The 19052-nt window shown below is 38.8% G+C and overlaps 1 protein-coding gene across 12 annotated transcripts in view; it reads right to left on the minus strand.

Moving 5' to 3' along the window:
• Positions 1-18646, minus strand: part of LOC149561814 (pterin-4-alpha-carbinolamine dehydratase 2, mitochondrial-like) — a 251085-nt gene extending 232439 nt beyond the window's left edge. For 5 of the 12 annotated variants that reach the window (XM_089825348.1, XM_089825347.1, XM_089825345.1 and 2 more), the window contains exons 1-2: positions 18512-18646; positions 18290-18396 (exon numbers count right to left, since the gene is read on the minus strand). In XM_089825348.1, coding sequence (XP_089681474.1) covers positions 18290-18385 — 96 coding nt within the window. In that variant the 5' untranslated portion in view covers positions 18386-18396; positions 18512-18646. The other 7 variants (XM_089825342.1, XM_089825349.1, XM_089825351.1 and 4 more) reach the window with 4 other exon arrangements.
• Positions 18647-19052: the final 406 nt, after the last annotated feature.

Consider the following 19052-nt stretch of genomic DNA (forward strand, 5'->3'; position numbering starts at 1 on the left):
TTAATGGAGATTTTGTAGCTCGGTGTAGACTTCAAGTTGAGGATTTTGATGGATATCAGAGTTCGAGTAGCAAACGGATATACTCTCGCATGCACCAAAAAGGTTGTTAATCTCACTTTGAAATTGAATAGCTTGTTTACCGTACTGAGTAAAGAAATCAACGCATAGACAATAGATATGAATAGCAGAAATTCTTATTATTATTCGCATATGACAAACAGTACATTATATTATGCTTCAATGATGATTTACAATAATCCGAAAGGTGTATAAATACTTTTCGAAGAACCTTCCCGAAGGGGTCCGTTGGCTTCATAACAAGAACCTTCCCGAAGGGACCCGTCAACTACATACAAGAACTTTCCCGAAGGGACCCATCGGCTACATAACAAGAACCTTTCCGAAGGGACCCGTCAGCTGATACACAATTTCTACCGACGACATCATCCCCCCCAAAAAGAAAAGTCGTCTCCTCACAACTAACAAAATTAGGAGACAACCCACAAACAATAAAAGAAATACTAGAGAGAAGAAGGTGTCCCAGAAGAGTGTTGCTGACGACGTAACTCCTACACCTGGTCTGTCTGGATGCGCAGATCTGTCTGAATCTGTGAATTAACCTCTACGGCCTCCTTCAGTAGAAGCACGGCATCCATAGCTTGTCTCCTGGCCAACTACAACTCATGCTTCGCTGCATCTTTATCCCGGAGAGCCGCGTCCCTATCCTGTACAACTGCTGCCATATCCCTCAATAGTGTTGCCCATGCTACCTGCTGGTCGACCAAGTCGGCGGCTAACTTTTCTCTTGCCTCTTTCTCAACCGTTAGGGATCTCTGAGCTACAACACTGTCTACTGCCCTATCTGCCTCCGCGCGCTGCCGAGCATAGTAAACCTCTTTGTACAATCCCACGATCTCATGTGCCAGCTTCATCAGCAGAGTGTCACCCGGTCCCAACTCTGGCTCAGTGGCCCAATCTGCCAACATCTTTGGTGTCTCAACCGCCGGCCAACCCCTATCCACAAAACAAGTCTAAAATAGTTGAGGACAAACCCCACGAATATACGCTCGGATCAAATGCCACTCCCTCCGCCGAGTCAGAGCCTGAATCGCCACATCATGCCCCTTCTTCAACGCAAACTTCATAGTCCTGAGGTAGTCCTTGCACCTGTCCTCATCCGACCCGTAATCCTCCTCTGCGATTGAAATCTGATTGTAGCCAGAAAAACCATCCATAAATAAGTAGATCTCGTGTCCCGCTACCTCCTCCAGGATGTTGTCCGTGAATGGGATCGGGAACGGATCCTTGATGGTGACTGCATTCAGGCATCTGAAATCGACACATATTCGGATTTGAGTGGAGTCCTTCAATGAGATCACTATCGGGGATACCCATTCACTGGTCTGCACCTTGAAAATAATGCCAGCCTCTAACATCCGATTGATTTCCTCCGTAACCCGTGCCGCATAATTTTTGTTCATTCTGTAGGGCCGCTTCTGTACAGGTATTGCTCCTTCAATCAACTGAATGCGGTGCACACACAACTCTGGCGGTACTCCTTTCAGGTCCTTGTACGTCCATGCAAACACATCCTTATACTCTAAAAATATCTTGAATGCTGTTGCCTTTAGTACTGGGTCCCAGTTGTCCCCCACCAGTATGTTCCGTGGTTCAACTTCATCTCCCAAATTCATGGTCTGCAACGCAACTTCATTGTATTTGATGGGTTCCCCTTCAGTGAACTTAAGTGCCGGGGTCACATCGAGTGACGCATCCCCTTCCTTCATTTCGGTGAACTCCTTTGGAAATTCATCAGTACTGTGTCCTTCTATTGTCAGTACGTTGCAGCTCTAAAACAATTCATAGTCCTCTATCTGCCAATGGTAGAGACCATTTACTGAATCCAAATCGTCATCTCCTTCCAGTCGTAGAACTCCCTCCTGATCTGGTTCCATACTCTACCCCTTTTCATCCTCTTCTCCTTCGGAATCTGATGATAGGGCTTCTTCCCTAACCATTTGAGTGTGCAGATCGATGACATACTTCTGGCCTTTGCTTTCGAGTGATAAAGTATTTTTCTTCCAATCGTGCTTTGCCTTGGCTTGTATCAGCCACCCCCGACCCAGAATAGCATCGTACCCTTTCCGCCTTAGGGGAATCACGACGAGGTCCAACAGGAATGGTTGTGTTCCAATCATCACTGGTTGCGCTGTGAGTATTCCCAATGGCTTGATTCCATGTTGATCGGTTGTTAACAACTGGAAGGTAGGTGGCCACAATGTCGGCTGTCCCAACTTTTTCCAAGTATACTCTGGCAAGACATTGACCCCAGATCCTCCGTCTACGATCGTGTCTATTAGCACAATTCAGAGAATGCCCATTTCGACAACCACCGGATAGCGTCTGGATGAAAGAGCTAACAACATCGGGTCTTCTACACTTGCGCCCCCGTGTTTCTCCTTTTCTTGCTCTACTGGTTGGTTAGCAATTGGGACTATATTCGTGAGTGTCGTACGGAGTTGAGGCATAGTGAGCCATAAATCATTTATCTTGACGGGTTCCTTGACCTGTAATATTTGCCGTACAATATTTTGTTCTACGCAGTTCCGTACAGAGGTACCCGGTGTGTCCTTCAGGTGTGTCGTTTCTCCCTGCGTTGCTCTCTGGATCTCTGCACGAGCTTCCTCCAATCTCTTCTTTTCCTCCGTCGAATCAGGGTAGAGCTTCACCTGCTTTCGAGTGATAGCCAGAACTTCTTCCTCGTCCGTCCCGACAATAATCAAGTTTCCTCCGAACTTTGGGCACTTAGCATCGTCATGATCGCCAGGTCCACACCATCGGCATAGCAACTTTGGTATATTCGTCGTTGTGCACTCTCGGGCGAAGTGACCCCACAGATTGCATGCACGGCATTGGACTATCGGGCGACCATTCGCATCATACTGGATTCGACTTCTCCCGCCATTATTGTTGTTGCCGCCATTGTTGTTGTTGTTCTGACCGCGTCGATTATTTCTATATCCACCTGGTGTGGCACCATCCGTACTGGTGTTCCCGCTCCCTCCTGACAGGGACACCTCCTGTGTCAGAGACACTTGCTGCGGTGTTCTTGTTTTCAAATTGAAAGGGCATTCCTTTACCGAGTGTCCCATAATCTGGCAAATCTCACAAAATTGGTCTTTCGGGCATGATCCCTTCGTATGGCCTTCTTTCTTGCGCTCTGTGCACCATAGGTCATTGCTCTTAGTCTCCTTGTTCATGTTTTTGAACCCCATCATCCGCAGCATGTCCTTCTGAAGAGCATGGACTTTCTTGCTGCTGCCTTCATCGTCGCTGCTATCTTCTTCTGAAGGTTCGTTGTCATTTGAATCGGATAAGCTAGTCTTCTTCTTCTTCTTTGTCTATTGTTCACTTTCGAGGTTCAATGCCCGATTGTATGCTTCAATATATGTCGATGGTGGCACGATCTTCATCTTTTTCCGCAGCTTGGGGTGAAGGCCTTCAATGAACCATCTTTTCTGGAGCCCATCTGCCGGCTTATTTTCCATTTTACTGATTAAGTCTTTCAACCTCCTAGCAAAGACCCATACTGTTTCATTCTTCTTTTGCTTGGTATTGAATATCTCGGCGACGATTTCATTATCGTCGAGCAATATTTGAAATTCTGCGCAAAACTCCTTAATATTATCCCAAGTGTTTAACTTCTGCGGATCTGTTTCAGTAAACCAATCAATCGCAACACCCCGTAGGGTGGCTGGAAACTGTCGGACCCATTCACTCGTATCTGTTATGCCATTTGCTCTCCAGATCATTTCACATGTTTTATAATGTCGAATCGAATCGGCAGCTCCTTCACCATCAAATTTAGGCAACTTTTCTTTTGGACCTACCATTATCATTGTATGTTGAGGGTTTTGTTGTGTACCTGCACTATTCTGAACACCCGCGTTGTTCTGAGCTCCCGTGCAATTTTGAACACCCGCGTTGTTCTGCACACCCGCGCTGTTTTCGACTTCCGCGTTGTTTGGTGAAGAGGTTTCGTCAACCGAAGTTGTTCGTTTCGGAAGTATATCTCGGACGAAGAGGTCACTCCATGCTTGTGCTCCTTCGGCACTCCGAGCCGTGCGAGTCGATCCCCTTCCGTCTGGATTCTCTTTCCTTAGTGTATGCAAGTTCAGAAACTCCTCCCTTGCTTCTTCCACCAAATCGAGCCGTTGTCGAGTCTCCTTCAACAATCCTTCCACGCTCTTGTTTTCGTCAGCAATCTTTTGGAATCTTCTTTGGCTCTCTGCCTACTGTGCCAGAATTAGATTATCCTGAGCTGTGCATATTTCATCCTTGTCCTTCACCGTGTTCTTATTTTTATTTAGCTGATTCGGCATCAGATTTCATTCCAGCCTTTGTTCCAAGTCCATCGGACAACGGCGCCAAATGTTTACCGTACTGGGTAAAGAAATCAATGCACAAACAATAGATATGAATAGCAGAAATTCTTATTATTATTCGCATATGCCAAACAGTACATTATATTATGCTTCAATGATGATTTACAATAATCCAAAGGGTGTATAAATACTTTCCGAAGAACCTTCCCGAAGGGGTCCGTCGGCTACATAACAAGAACCTTCCCGAAGGGACCCGTTGACTACATACAAGAACTTTTCCGAAGGGACCCGTCGGCTACATAACAAGAACCTTTCCAAAGGGACCCATCGGCTGATACACAATTTCTACCGACGACATAGCTATGAGTTACATTCAAATTTTTATGTGGCCAACATGGGAGAGACGGACATAGTTTTGAGAATGAAGTGGCTCCAGGACTTGGGATTATTTACCCTCAATGTACCTAAGATGGAAATGTCTTTTGAGGTTGATGGTAGGAGGCATGTATTGAGGGGTATTACGGATGGAGGCTTGCATTGTATCAAAGGGTTGGATAGTAAGAGAAAAAAGAAAGTGATTCAGGAGAAACCTGAGATGATTCCCAATCCATTGTTCGAAGTGGAAGCCGCTTGGTCATATGACAATCCACTCTATGGCTTGGATGATGATAGCCCTCTTGATTCCAGTCTTGAGATGAGCATTGTTGATAGTATTTGTGATCCTACTAGTGCATTGGGATTGCAAATGAGGCTCGCAGAGGAGATTTCAGAGGTGTACATGGTGAGGAATGCTCACAGCTTCATTTTTGATTTGCATGTACATGACCTATTCATGATGCATAATTCAGGAGCACATGTGCTGAATAGTTGGGATGATAGTTTGTCTTGCGTGAAGTTTGGAGGCAAGGATGATCAGTCTCTTGGCTTGCTTCCACTTGAGGCTTAAACTTTTGCAACACTTGATGATGATATTGAGATGGTACGACAGTTTCAATTTGGGCAAATGTTGCAGAGATTGTTTGGTGGTGACAGGGACATTATGCAGTTCTTCTTGTGGGATTCAGGTGGTGAATTGCTTGAGGACAAGCAATTTCAGGAGGGGCAAACTATAATGTCCCCATTTTGGAGGTAATTTGATTGAATTAATTTAATTAATTAAGTTGTCCAAAATAATGAATATTTTAAGAGGATGACTAATTAATTAATTTAATTAAATAAATAAGTGGTATTAAGTTAATTATTTATAAAGTTATCAAATTAATAAACATTAAAAAGGTAACTTTATATTTAATTAATTTAATAAAGTGACTTGAATTATAAAATATTTTATAAAGTCACTTAATAAATATAATAATGTTCTAGAAGTTTCTGTAGAAAGTGGAGAAAAAAGAATAAATAGGCATCTTGGGCTTCATTCTCACCAAGCAGATTTGATGTTGTTGTTGTTGTTGTTTCATCTTGTGGAGCCTAGGGTTTCTGCAGATTACTTCTTTGTCATAAGAAACGAAAACTTCCTATTGATAGCAATTTTGAGGGTGTGAAATACAACTTGAACTATTGCAGCTGGGAGGAAGATACTTCAGTCTTCTATTTGTGCTTCATTGCAGAAAACCTAGTGGCCTTTGGCCAAGTTTTTGGTATAGGACGAATTGGAGCATCATTGGAGGATATTTTGGCATCTTCATTTTTCAATGTTGCACATTTTGAGGGATGAATTCATTGTTGGGAAATTCTGATTGAAAGATTAGAATTTGCAGTCATATATCAGCTCCTTAGAGAAATTCGAATTTATTCATGGAGGTTTTATATGGTGTTGATTTCTCTTGAGGAGGGAGGCGCTTGAATGTAGAGGATTAGGCGACTTAGTTGGGAGCATAAGGAGGTCAAAAATCATTGCAGAATATTTAATATTGCAAATCAGACCAGAACAGGGGCGATTGGACCATGAAGGCATAAATAAATTCATAGAAATTCATAAACACAATTTTGGCACATGGGTATTTGGGCAATCACCTTCCTAAAGCTTGGCAATGATGATGGACAATAGAAATTGAAGGTTGCAGCTGTTGTATGTTTTATCCTGGAGGTTTGAAAGTCACAGCAGGGGCGGCCATTAAAGGAATTCGATTTTATTCAAGGAAGAGTCTTTGTGTTGGTTTTTTGCTTGCTACATCAGCTCATCCTCAAGCGTCACCACTCCTCCCAGGTTCCCTATGATTGTCATTCAATTAGCATAGCATATTAGGAGCTATAGTTTCAGCTGTAGATTTGCATTGTAATTTGCCAAGAGTCTTGGCTATTTTAAAATCAGCATTGTATTTGGAAGATATTTCATATTTGTAATCAAGAAGTAATATGTGATTGTTGTTGTGCAATTAAATATCATAGTAATCAGCATTAGATTTTGCATGCCAATTGTATGACGAAAAGTCACTTGGCTGTAGGTGGTTAGTTTGACGTTAGAATTCATTATTATGCATAGAAAGGATATAAAGGACTTGCATAAGCATCCTAGGTGTCTGATAGAATCATTTAGTAGTGAACTTCAAGTAATTCTTGCAATCACAAGTGCTGTTAAAAGTTATTGAAGCAAACTGAAATGTTATATCAGTCATATGACTCTTGTATGCAAAGTGTTTGACAAAATTACCAAGGCCAAATATCAAAAGTTTTCAATCAGATTTGAGCAGGGACATTACACGTTTGGTGTTGGAATGATTGTTGGGAGGCTAACGTATCTCTGCTGGGGCCTGTGATTTATCTAGCAGCCGTGTTGGGGTGTTTGGGAGTCACGTGTCTGCAGCAGCTCCTTGCACGTTATCTGCATTTGGCATTCTACATTACTGTGGACGGCCAGAGGTCAGTCATTATGCCTAGTCAATGACCACGTGAGCAGACCAAGCACGGCATTTAGATTAAAAGGGACCTGCGATTTGTTCAGGTGTTACGAATTGAAGGAGGCAGATCAGTTACCAGTTCAGATTATTTGCACTTAATTTTTAGAAACCCTTGGCATTAACGTGGAGCTGATGGAAGCCAAATTGCATTCCAAAATCTTGCTGCAGCATTGTCCAATTCTAAGAATTATGACCAGGTTCTTTAATTTGCTCTTCTGATTATGTAAGCACAACTAATCAATCAGTGGTAATTCAGTTACTTTGGGTGGTAAATGCTGGTCATTTCTTTACAATTTCTTGCATTCAAAATTCAAACAAAGAACTATAAAACAGTATATATATATCCCACCTATCAGTATTACTATTGCAAGTTGTGTGTTGTGAAGAATAATAGACAGTAGTTTAGCTGGAATTATAAATCATTTCCAATATTGGATATAATCAGTATAGAGTTGATTTGTGTTAGTTACATCAGAAATGGTTGCATACTTGCTAAGGTTTAATAAAATGCCAAAAATCTAATTTGTGAGGAAGAATTGGTGGGAATTTAATGAAAATTGGAATTGCTCAAGTTATAGCCAGGTGAGAGTTTTTACAAGAACATTTGGCGACACCACCTCCGGTACGACAGAGAGGATGTAAGGTTATAAGCATTGTTGTTGCATCCCACAACAACAATCCCGGGCAATCCCACAGTGGCTATGGCGAGGAAAGGATTATATGTTGCATTACAAACTCCCAAACCTTTCTCTTCATCTGCAACAGGGGACGCTTGATGCCTTAAGTTTCACATAATGGTAGCATATGCTTGAAGGACAAACATATAATTGTTGGTCGCAGTGGCATGAAACTACACACATCATCTCCTCCTTCCATATGTGGATCCAGCTTTGAATTGAGGCACATTTCTTAATAGCGTAAATCTGGCATTTGCGGGCATTGGGATCCCCAATGATAAAGGAATCCTACTTGCAAAAATCTCGAGGATATAACAGCAAGATAGATAATATCTTGGAGAGGCTTAGACCCAATGTTTTCATCCATGTCTGGTTCTTCATCCATATGCGAACACAGACTTCAAATCAAATTTGGGAACGAAGTCATCTTTCCACATATACAACCCATAATCTAGGTGATCTCAATGACGACAGATTATTACACATCAAAAATTTGGATGCAGTGGCAAGAACATTGATCAATCTTCCATAGACAAGAGTATGGCAGATCTAAAAGATTGTGTTCCAACTTAATCAAGGAGAGCATAAAACTATTGGATCAAACACAGAGCCTGTGTATAATTCATAGGAAGATAACGATTCAGAGGACTGTATGCAGATTGTTAGGAAAGCAAAACAGTTAATTACTGGTAACAAAGATAGTTAAATGTCATTAGACCGTTTGCAAATTGTATTAGAAATTACATTTAGGGTCCGTGCTATGTAATTTTGCAGATGTTGACATAAGGATTAGTTATTATTTATGAAGAGGCATGTTGGTGGGGAAATTATTGTGCATCTCTTCATTCACATATAAATAGAGATGCCAAAAACCATTAAGAGAGAGACGATTATGTGAACAACATTACTGAGGTTATTGTTTCTGTAATTTGAAATATAGATATAGTCATAGCCAGGCAACACAACTGATGTATTTGATTCTTCATGAGCAATAAAGTCTTTTGTTTTTGTTCATTGAAGCAATGAGATAAACTGCATGCAATTGGTCCTTTGTGGTCATCAATGCATTTGGTGGACTGTTTTTTGATATGGTGTGTATAGCAGATTTGTTCATAGCATTCAGTGTTTGATAATCAAGGATTGTGTGAGACATAAGTATATTTCCTCATCCTTGTCTAGTCGGTCTTCCTTCCAAAGAGGTTAAAGTCCACTTAGACTGACACTGAATTGCACATGTGATTTAATCTTTTATATTCTGAAAATTAGAACAGTTGATAATATTGGAATAGATATTGTCCCATAAAGTTGTATGTAAAAATCAGCATCTTGATAGGCTCTGTTGCCCAAGTGAACAAGGCACTGATCATTAGAGTTATTGGAAGATTGTCATCAGTTTATAAGTTGAAGTTAGTGATTCATATCTATACTTCTTTGTTATATGCATCAATTCAGTCTTCTCATGAACTCCATATAAGTATTCTAATTTTTGAACATTAATATTTCAAACAATTTCATATTAAGCATTCATATTTTAATGTTATCATTAAAGTTTCAAAGTAAACATATTTTCAGCACTTTCACATATCTTGTTCAAAGTGGCATAGACTAAAGGCTTTTCATATTCTTGCCATTTGGAAAAGATTTTTATTGCATCTGTGATCAAACAATCTGCTATAGGATTGGCTTAGGAATTGGTATACCCACCTTGGCCCTGCAGAGCCAGAAGTGCAGAAGGCAAAGATCATCCCAATCAGTCTTCTCAAGTTGGCCATAACCATTTGGATATCCCAGCATTCAATTGGCAAGGTTCATAAGATTCCAATCTGTGGTTTTGGGAACCAACAGGGTGCTGCATAGTTTTCAGCTTCCTCACTCATCTTTTAGGCCCAAAGTGGTCTCTTTTTGTTATTGTTAGGTTCATGTATTGAAGCGGTCTTATTTTCATTAATAGTTTCTTCAAGAGATGTCATGAGCCCTAATAATAAATAATAAATAACTATAGGATATAAACAAATATGATGATTTAGTATCAAATCAAATAAAAGACTTTCATTAATATACACACAAACATGTTAATCTAAAATACATATGATTATTTTCATGTTACTCAAATAAGGATGAATTCATTTATTCCCTTATAGCCATCACTTGTGTTAAATAGTGTTTAAATATTATAATTAATAAAGAATACTCTTTATGAACAACTTAATGAAATTAATAACAAAATAAAGAATCACTATTTAATACTATGACACGTTAATATCTACGACCGCTTACGATTATCACCTTATATATCCAACCGATGAGCCAAGCATCCATACAAGGACACAACCCTTAAACAATTAATAAATATTCATCAATAGGGATAGGCCAATCAAGGAAGACAACAGAGATTCACAAACAGGAATATTAAAGGTGGTCTATATCATCATCGAAGGTCTTTATGGAAGAAAACAAAGTCAAAATTCAGAGTGGCAATGGAGCATACGGAATACACACATTCAGTGTGAGCAGATGGAAAACATTTCTATTAATTATCATCAAATGTTTAACAAGGGCAATCATATTGAAGGCTTATAAAAAGTCACATCAGAGTAAACGAAGACATGGGCAAACCAGTTATATTGTGGTTGGTGCAAAAATCATGTGCCATGACAAGGTGACGTGGAAATAAAGGAGAACTACACTAGCTACGGCTTAGGCTAAGAAGGTCACACCAACAACAACAAGGGGCCACGTGGACTAAGTACAACATAAGGACAAGAAATCAAACAATCAATTTTACCACCAAGAAAGGTATGCTGACCAGATTGATTGGACCACGTGGATGAGGGGCCCATGCAAAGAGTGTGATCATTCAAAAGGGTTTACATAAGGTACGATCTATTACTTAATAGTTTGAAAGAATGTCTTATTACTTAACAATTGGAATAGCTTCCATATTGATTATGGAAGAAGGTATGTTTATAATATTTTCTTACTCATTATTGAACCTTGTAATATAGTTAAGTAGTCAAGGTAAGGTTATATATAAAAATAATAAATATCTTATAAATGATGATATATGTATGTAAGATATATAGTATAATCATATCTAAATAATTGGACAAAAATAATCAACTAGACATAATTTTAATATTCCAAATAAGACATTGAAACCTCTAAGATTATATATGTAGGTAATAATAATGTTTGTGTAAAATACCTAAACTTATTTTGTAAACTCAAAAATTGTTGGAAATATAGATGAAGTAACTGAGAGAAGGGGGGTGAATCAGTTACCACAAAAATGTTTCACAGATCCCTTAGATGTCAACAAAAATAAACTAATAAAACTGATTACTGCTGCAGCTCGGTAAACATACAGAAATTGTTGTATCTCGGTAAATGCAGAGTATGTATTACTTTAGCAGATCTAACATTAACAGTAATAACTTGCAAACATGAGAGAAAAGAGATGAACACAAGAGACACTAGATTTAACGTGGAAACCCAATATGGGAAAAACCACCAATGTAACTAGTTACTGTTTTTCACTCTTCTAAAGTGAGCCCTGTTAAGAGCCAACCCGGTTAAAAGTTAAACAACACACTGTTAGGTGTGACCTTGCTAGAGGATTTAATCACCCTGTTAAGAGTGGCCTTGTGAGAGGTCTTAAAACAATTCAATGGAATTGTCCCCTTGTTAGAGGATTTACAACTGGCTGTTAAACCAACTCTGTTAAGAGATTTTAGATCACTGCTACAATGGTTAGAGAGTAACAATAAAATGACCTGATTGTGATGCAACTGAATTGTTGAATCTAGATCTCTGTTCTGCTCAAAATTAGATCCTTCCTGATCGAATATTACTTTTTTGCTCCACAAGGATATCTGCTATCCTTCCAAGTTTGCTCTCACTCTTTCCTTCTTAATTCAATCAGCACACTTGCACACTTGAAAATCACAACTTGACCTTATATTTATATCATCCAGATTGTCAAGTCGGCTCAATACAAATTAGAATGACCAATAATCATTACCATAGTCGACTAGAACCAATACTTGAAATAGTTAAGTTTCATATGCCAAAATAACAAAATCCTTCATTAGTTGACCTTGCTCGATAAACACTGGTTCTGAAACGATTTCCTATGTTAACCAACAGAAGCTTGGTTAACACTGCGAACTTGCAAAAATCCTTTGGTAACCGAGTGAACTCGATTAACACTAACTCTATCCAACTTCTCTTCGTTAACCATGGGAACTCGATTAACACTGTTTTCTGCCATAATTTCCTTCGACACCCGAGTGAGCTCGGTAGACACTGTCTTTGCAGAGTAATCTTCAGAAATGCTCGGTAGACAAAGAAAATTGTCTTGCTGACCAAGTGAGCTTGGTAAGCACTAACTAACAACTGATATGACATTTGTGTGACATCAAAGACAACACACAATTAGACAATTGTATCCAACAAAAGATATCATTATTAGTGAACTGAGTATGAATCCATGTGTATCTTATTGCATAATGAGGGTGCACAGGGGGAGGAGTAAATTGGTCGCGTTAGGGCAAGAGAATCCCAAAATGGATAAAAAACTGAAGAAGCCCTAAGCTGAGTGTGTCCAAACTCAAGCAACAGTAAATCTACCATCCATTATGTAATCTGACACATAAAGAGAAATCACTTTATTTAGTATGAAATGATTATAATATGAACCTTAATCACAAAATTTATGAGAATTTAAGTAAGACCCTATTAGGGGTCATTACATGAGACTCCTTTGAACATCATGAGCATACTCCTCCATATCTATAGGGGGGTCTTGAGTTTTTATCTCATGAAAGCTCTTGGATCTCTAAAAGGCAATGTCTTCCTCAAAAATTATATCTTTGTTGAGTTCAATCAGTTTCTGTCCAGATATGTACACTCTGTAGGCTTTTGATGTTTCACTATAGCCCACAAATATCCCTTTCTTGCCAGTGGGTTCTAATTTAGACCTCTTTTCTTTAGGCACATGAATGTAGATAGGATAGCCAAAAATCTTTAGGTTGTAATATTACCCTGTCACTTGATGCTTACAGAAAGTACCTTCAGTTAACAAGCAAAGACGTCGTGCATGGTAGGGAGTCGAAGGTCGCACGAAAGGAAGCTCGAGGCCACACGGAAGGAAGCCGAAAGCCGCACAAAAGGAAGCCCGAGGCCGCACGAAAGGGAAGTCGAAAGCCGCACAAAAGGAAAGAAAAGCACTTACAGGAATAAAGAATGTCGTACGAGATTTGAATTCGCTATCCTGAAAGTAAAGTGAATTCCAATGTTATATGCTAGATAAGATAATATTAGAATACCAATTGCACAAGATATATGCCAAACAAGAATAGATTTTGAACATCGATATTTGCCAATTATGTTTGTAGGCAAAGATGTCGCTCCAGATGTGCCAAATCTGAAGCAAAGTAATATAGAGAATCGGAGTAGAGTGATGGTTAAATCCCACTAAAACCGAACTAGCCAGGTAGGGAAGATCTTTCACTTTTGAAATGACAAACAATACAAAACTCCGAGAGGAATTTACAATACAAAGAAATAACCCAAATCGCATACTAACAACTTCCTACATGTCGTACATAAACCCTTCGGAAAAAACTCTTTGAGGATTTACAAATAAATGCCAACATGGCAAACACGTACGGATGATTAATAAAAATTGGGACCCTTTATTAATCAAATCAATTAATTAAATAATCCCTTGTGATATTATTTAATTTTTGGACCATTTAATTAATTAAGCTAATTAAAGTATTTTATTAAAAATAGGGACATTAGAAATCCTCACTGCCCAAAGATTGCTTTCCCTCAAACCGTCTGACCACTACAGCTCCAAGATTCCAAACCAAGCACGAGCACTGATAGTTGTATCTACTAAAGTCTTCACGCCGCATCATGATCACATACACGCATTTGAATGTAGGCAAAAAAGAGTAAATATCCATCAAGCTTTCACAGCACCACTCTGATATAAACATTGCTATATCCAAAACCACCAAGATCCCAAAGAAGCCAATCATAAACTACCTCGCAGCTCATGTAGATCCTATTGTGTTTATGAGGAAGTGTTTCACATGGAAAAATTACAGTCATGCACAACTTAGACACAACTGAAGGATAAACTCCATATTCAACCAACTGTAAAGATTACTCTTGCCAACAATCCTCGATCGAGTCCACATCACTCGGAAGCTGAACAACTACCAGTAGAGCTTGCTTGTTCAGAAGGGTTGCTAGTAGAACTCATATTTCCATTAGGTTGATCATTGGGTGTTGGTTCAACAATATTTGTGCAAGTGTCTACTTCCATAATCCATTCCTTCACCTTGGACTCGAGCCCCAAATAGATTGTCTTTGTAGTAGATGATGTCATCGATTACCTTGTATCAGTCATCCTAAATATCATCATCAATCAGTTTGCATGCAAAAGTGTTCTTGGAGTATTTGACCAACAAATGTGCCTTCTAATCGACTAGAAACTGAGATAGAGACCGTATGGCATTGTTGGGTGCCATAGTGTGATCCAAATCCAACTCTCAATTCTCCCAATAGGTTGGCACAATCACTAGCTCTGATACCACTATAGTATCCCAACTCACTTGGTACCTACGGAAGTATCTTCAATTTATTAGACCAACAAGCAAAGATGTCGTACACAATAGAGAGTCGAAGGCTACATGGTAGGAAGTCGAAGGTTGCACAATAGGAAGCCAGAGGTCACACAGAGGGGAGTCGGAGGCCGCATGGAGGGAAGCGGGAGGTCACAGGGAAGAAAGTTGGGGGCCACATAGTAGGAGGTCAAAGGTCGTATGGAAGGGAACCCAAAGGCTGCACAAAAGGGAACCCAGAGGCTACACGAAAGGGAACCTGGAGGCCACACAGAAGGAACTTGAAGGACATATGGAAAGGAAGCTTGAGGCCGCATGGAGGGAAGTCAGAGCCCACACAATAGGAAAGAAAGTGCTTACAGGAATAAAGATTGTGTCGTACGGAGTTTGAATCCGCTATCTAGAAAGTACAGTGAATTCCAACTTTATATGCCAAATAAGATAATATTAGAACACCAATTGCACAAGATATATGCCAAACAAGAATAGATTTTTAACATACATATTTGCCAATTATATTCGCAAACAAAGATGGTGCTCCAGATGTACCAGATTCGAAGCAAAGTAATAAAGAGAATTGGAGTAGGGTGAGTGTTGAATCCCACCGAAACCAAACTAGCCAAGTAGGGAAGATCTTTCACTTCTGAAATGTTGAACAATAAAGAACTCCAATAGGAATTCACAGTACAAAGAAATAATCCAAATCACATGTCAACAATAAACCTACAAGCTGGCCTTATAAAGGGCTTCAAGGAAGCTTCCCAAAGGATTACAAATAGAACCTCAACCAACAAACTTTAATTATTATTTTATTATTTGGGCCTTTATTAATTCAATCAATTAATTAAATAAGTCGTTGTGATATTATTTTATTTTTTTGGATCATTTAATTAATTAGCCTGATTGAAATATTTTATTAAAAATTGGAGACATTACAAATCTCGTCGTCCAAAGATTGCTTGCCCCCAAGCAATCCTTCATCAAACCATTTGACCATTGCAGCTCCAAGATCCAAACCAAGCACAACACTGATAGTTGTATCTACTGAAGTCTTCATGCCACATCATGATCACGTACATGCACTTGGATGTAGGCGAGAAAAGTAAATATCTGTCAAGCTTCCATTGTGCCACTCCAATATAAAGAAGGCCATGCCCAGAGTCATTAGGATCTCATTGAGATGCCTCAATGTCTTTGTATCATCATGCTCATAAATTTCTTCAGGGATCTCATAACTCAAGTACAACTTCTTGTTTTCATGAGGATGCCCCTCACACAAAGAGGTGGTAATAATGTATGCCTCATCCCCAGCCAAAGGATAAACTCCATATTCAACCGACTGTAAAGAGTTCTCCTGTAAACAATCCTTGAACCTAGAGGCTTCTGCCCAAAATGAAATTTCAATGTTTTGGTCGTACAACATGGCTCTAGCAGCTTGTTCAATGGTTCTATTCTTTCTCTCAGCAACTCCGTTTTGTTGAGGATTGTAAGGCATAGTAAACTCCCTCTTAATCCCAGCATTAATACAAAATTCTTTAAAGATTTCTGAGGTATATTCCTTCCCATTATTTGTTCTTAGTACTTTGATATTCTTCTCGGACAAGTTTTTTATAAGAGCTTTGAATTCTTTGAACCTTTTAAGAATTTCCTTAGACTCTTTACGTTTAAGAAAGTATATCCAGGACTTTCAAGAGAAGTCATCTACAAAGATTATGTGATATAAGAAACTTCCAATTGAGGGTACAATCATGGGTCCACATAAGTCAATGAACTAATTGTAATATATTTTTAGTATAACTAGTACTATTTTGGAAAGTCCCCATTCTATTCTTTCCTAGGGCACATCCTTTGCGTGCTCCTTCATGGGATTGGTTCACTTTGGGCAACCCAATCACCATTTTTTTTATTGAAGGTAGGGCACTAAAGTGGATGTCCTAGTCTTCGGTGCCAGGTCTCATTTGGGTTAAAAGTCTCATGAATTAGGGCTTGGTTTGAATCAGTGCAAAGTTTGTGAAGACACCCTTGTCTTATTCTCATAGTTTGTATTTTCTTTATGTTGGAGCTCTTTGGCCACGCTAGAACTTTTCCGTCCATAAATGTAGCCGTATATCCTTTGTCTTCAAGAGCAAAAATGGATTCTATGTACTTTTTCATTCCCGGAACATTCAGTATTTAAGTAAACTGAAGGGAGATCTTGTATAAGCATACACACACATATCCTGTACCTGCATGCCCAAATAGGCAACTTAGAAATATTATTCTGAATGCAAAATAAGGAATTTTCTAGAAAAGGACATTACAAATGTCTTGATGTGCCTAGCTATCCTTGCCTCCAAGTACATAGCAAGTGTTCTGCAATGCATCAAAACAACACCTTGATCACTCATTTGTTACTATTCACTTCAAAAGTATGATGGGCAATCCAACTTGTGCAGCTCTTCTTGTGCTAATTAAACCCAACAACATACATGGACAATCCATGTATTTGGATTGTGGACCTCCTGATCAAACATCAAGCAACCTAATATCAGCATTGACTGACTCGGTTGACGAATATTCAAATTCTTCTTCTTCCCTATGATAAATGGACAGCAGTCTCTGTCAAGTTTACAAGTAAAATACTAGTGCAAAACCCTAAACGAATCAATGGTTATAGCCAGCTCGTTTAATTAACCTTTTACTAGTTGGAGCATTTCTCACTTAGTAGTCATCTTGCACAAGGACCACGCTTATCTTCTCTGCTTGGTTCCAAATCTTTTGGATGTATCCTAGCTTGGCCTTTTTGCAACTTCTAAAAGTAAGGCAATAAAGATATAAATAAAACAAATACAAAGCTTTAACGAGATGAAGGAATATAGTCATACAACACTTGATATTGATAATGTATATACTAGCTTCAAATCAAAAGGTACCAGGATGGCCGCTTCATCATACGGTAGGCTCTCTAGCACAACAGTGAGGTATGAGGCAAACATCATCTAAAAGAACGTTGACGGCGTTAATAGATGCGGATCATTCTAACTAGTGCTCTATAGCTCCTTTACAACCACCTTAAGACATACAATTGAGTGCACTAGGGATAGCAGCAAAACACGTTCTATGACACAAGGGCTTAAATAATTATAAGCAGGAAGGTATTGTAAACATACATGAAATGCACTGTAAAAGCATGTAAAAGTGGCCCACAATATTAGATGCAAATGGATGTTAATCTTTTGGTCAATAAGCATGTCAACGTATACTAAGGACTCCAATAGGATCCCGGTTTTTTTTCTGATCAAGCACAACTACCCTACCTCAAGGGGGGTGTCAAGCCGAGGGAAACATTGAAACATTTTCAGAGCATACCGACCTGCCCAAGTTTTCTACATCGGTCAAGACAATCCAGTCCCTCTTATAGTTTATTAAGATTTCGATGTCGTTGTCCATATAAATTTATGTCTGTAATGTGATAATGCTGTATATGGCATCTATTGTCAGCTATACATAATTATATAATATATATGAAATTTCGATATACAAATTTTACTCCTTAATTGGGCTCGTGAATAAGTTAATCTTTTCAGACCTCGCTCTGTTCGAAGATAAAACGGGGGTAAGAATTAATATTGTTTGCGAAGAATCTGTTCAAATTTTATCAATTCATGTTTTTTGATTTAGCGTAGCTGTATCACCAAGCAGTGTGCAATGTGTACCTGAAGAGGATGTAGCTGAGTTTGGCGGATACAATGGGGAGCCATACTTGGTAAGGATGCTGTTAACCTCGAAATGGAGATGATATTCCCCGCCATGTTTGAATTGCCTGCTTTCAAAATTAATTGTACACACATTATATCTACTTTCAGATAAACATGAGCGCCTTTATAGTCGTATTTTAGATAAAGATGAATTTGCACTCTTTTTTGATAAAATATTACTTGAGTCGCAATTTAACTTCCCCAAATTCTCTCGACAGTTTCGCGTCCACGGAGTTTTCGCTTAAATGGATGGATGAGGAAACTACTTCATTACATAGATTGTACATATGTAAATAAATAATCAGTAAGTAATAAAATTCTTGACAGTTAGCGTCAAAGCTGGCGTGATTGTGCTAAATCAATTGAACTATAAATATTTAGTTGAGATTAGCATGTTTGATAATTGTGTTTAGTTGAGATTAGCATATTTGATAATTGTGTAAAAGAGAAAAGTGTATGAATTTGTTTTAAATATATTTTTTTCTTTTTGTGTCTAATAGTAATCACTTCTTAAAATAAGAGGTTGATTCTTATATATTCATATTGTGATAAATGTTAAAATATCAACTACACATTATAAAAGGTGTTTGTTGTGACAAGTTACAGATATAGAGAGTATATTGTCACTAGCTAACTAACTAAAGTTCTATATAGGATAAAAGGATGCAACTAGTTATTAATAGTATAGTGGTCAAAATAGGTCATTAACAATAGACAATCA

Source organism: Cupressus sempervirens, chromosome 4 (genome assembly GCF_028749045.1).
Source record: "Cupressus sempervirens isolate cs-2001-9-10 chromosome 4, ASM2874904v1, whole genome shotgun sequence".
Lineage (NCBI taxonomy): Eukaryota > Viridiplantae > Streptophyta > Pinopsida > Cupressales > Cupressaceae > Cupressus > Cupressus sempervirens.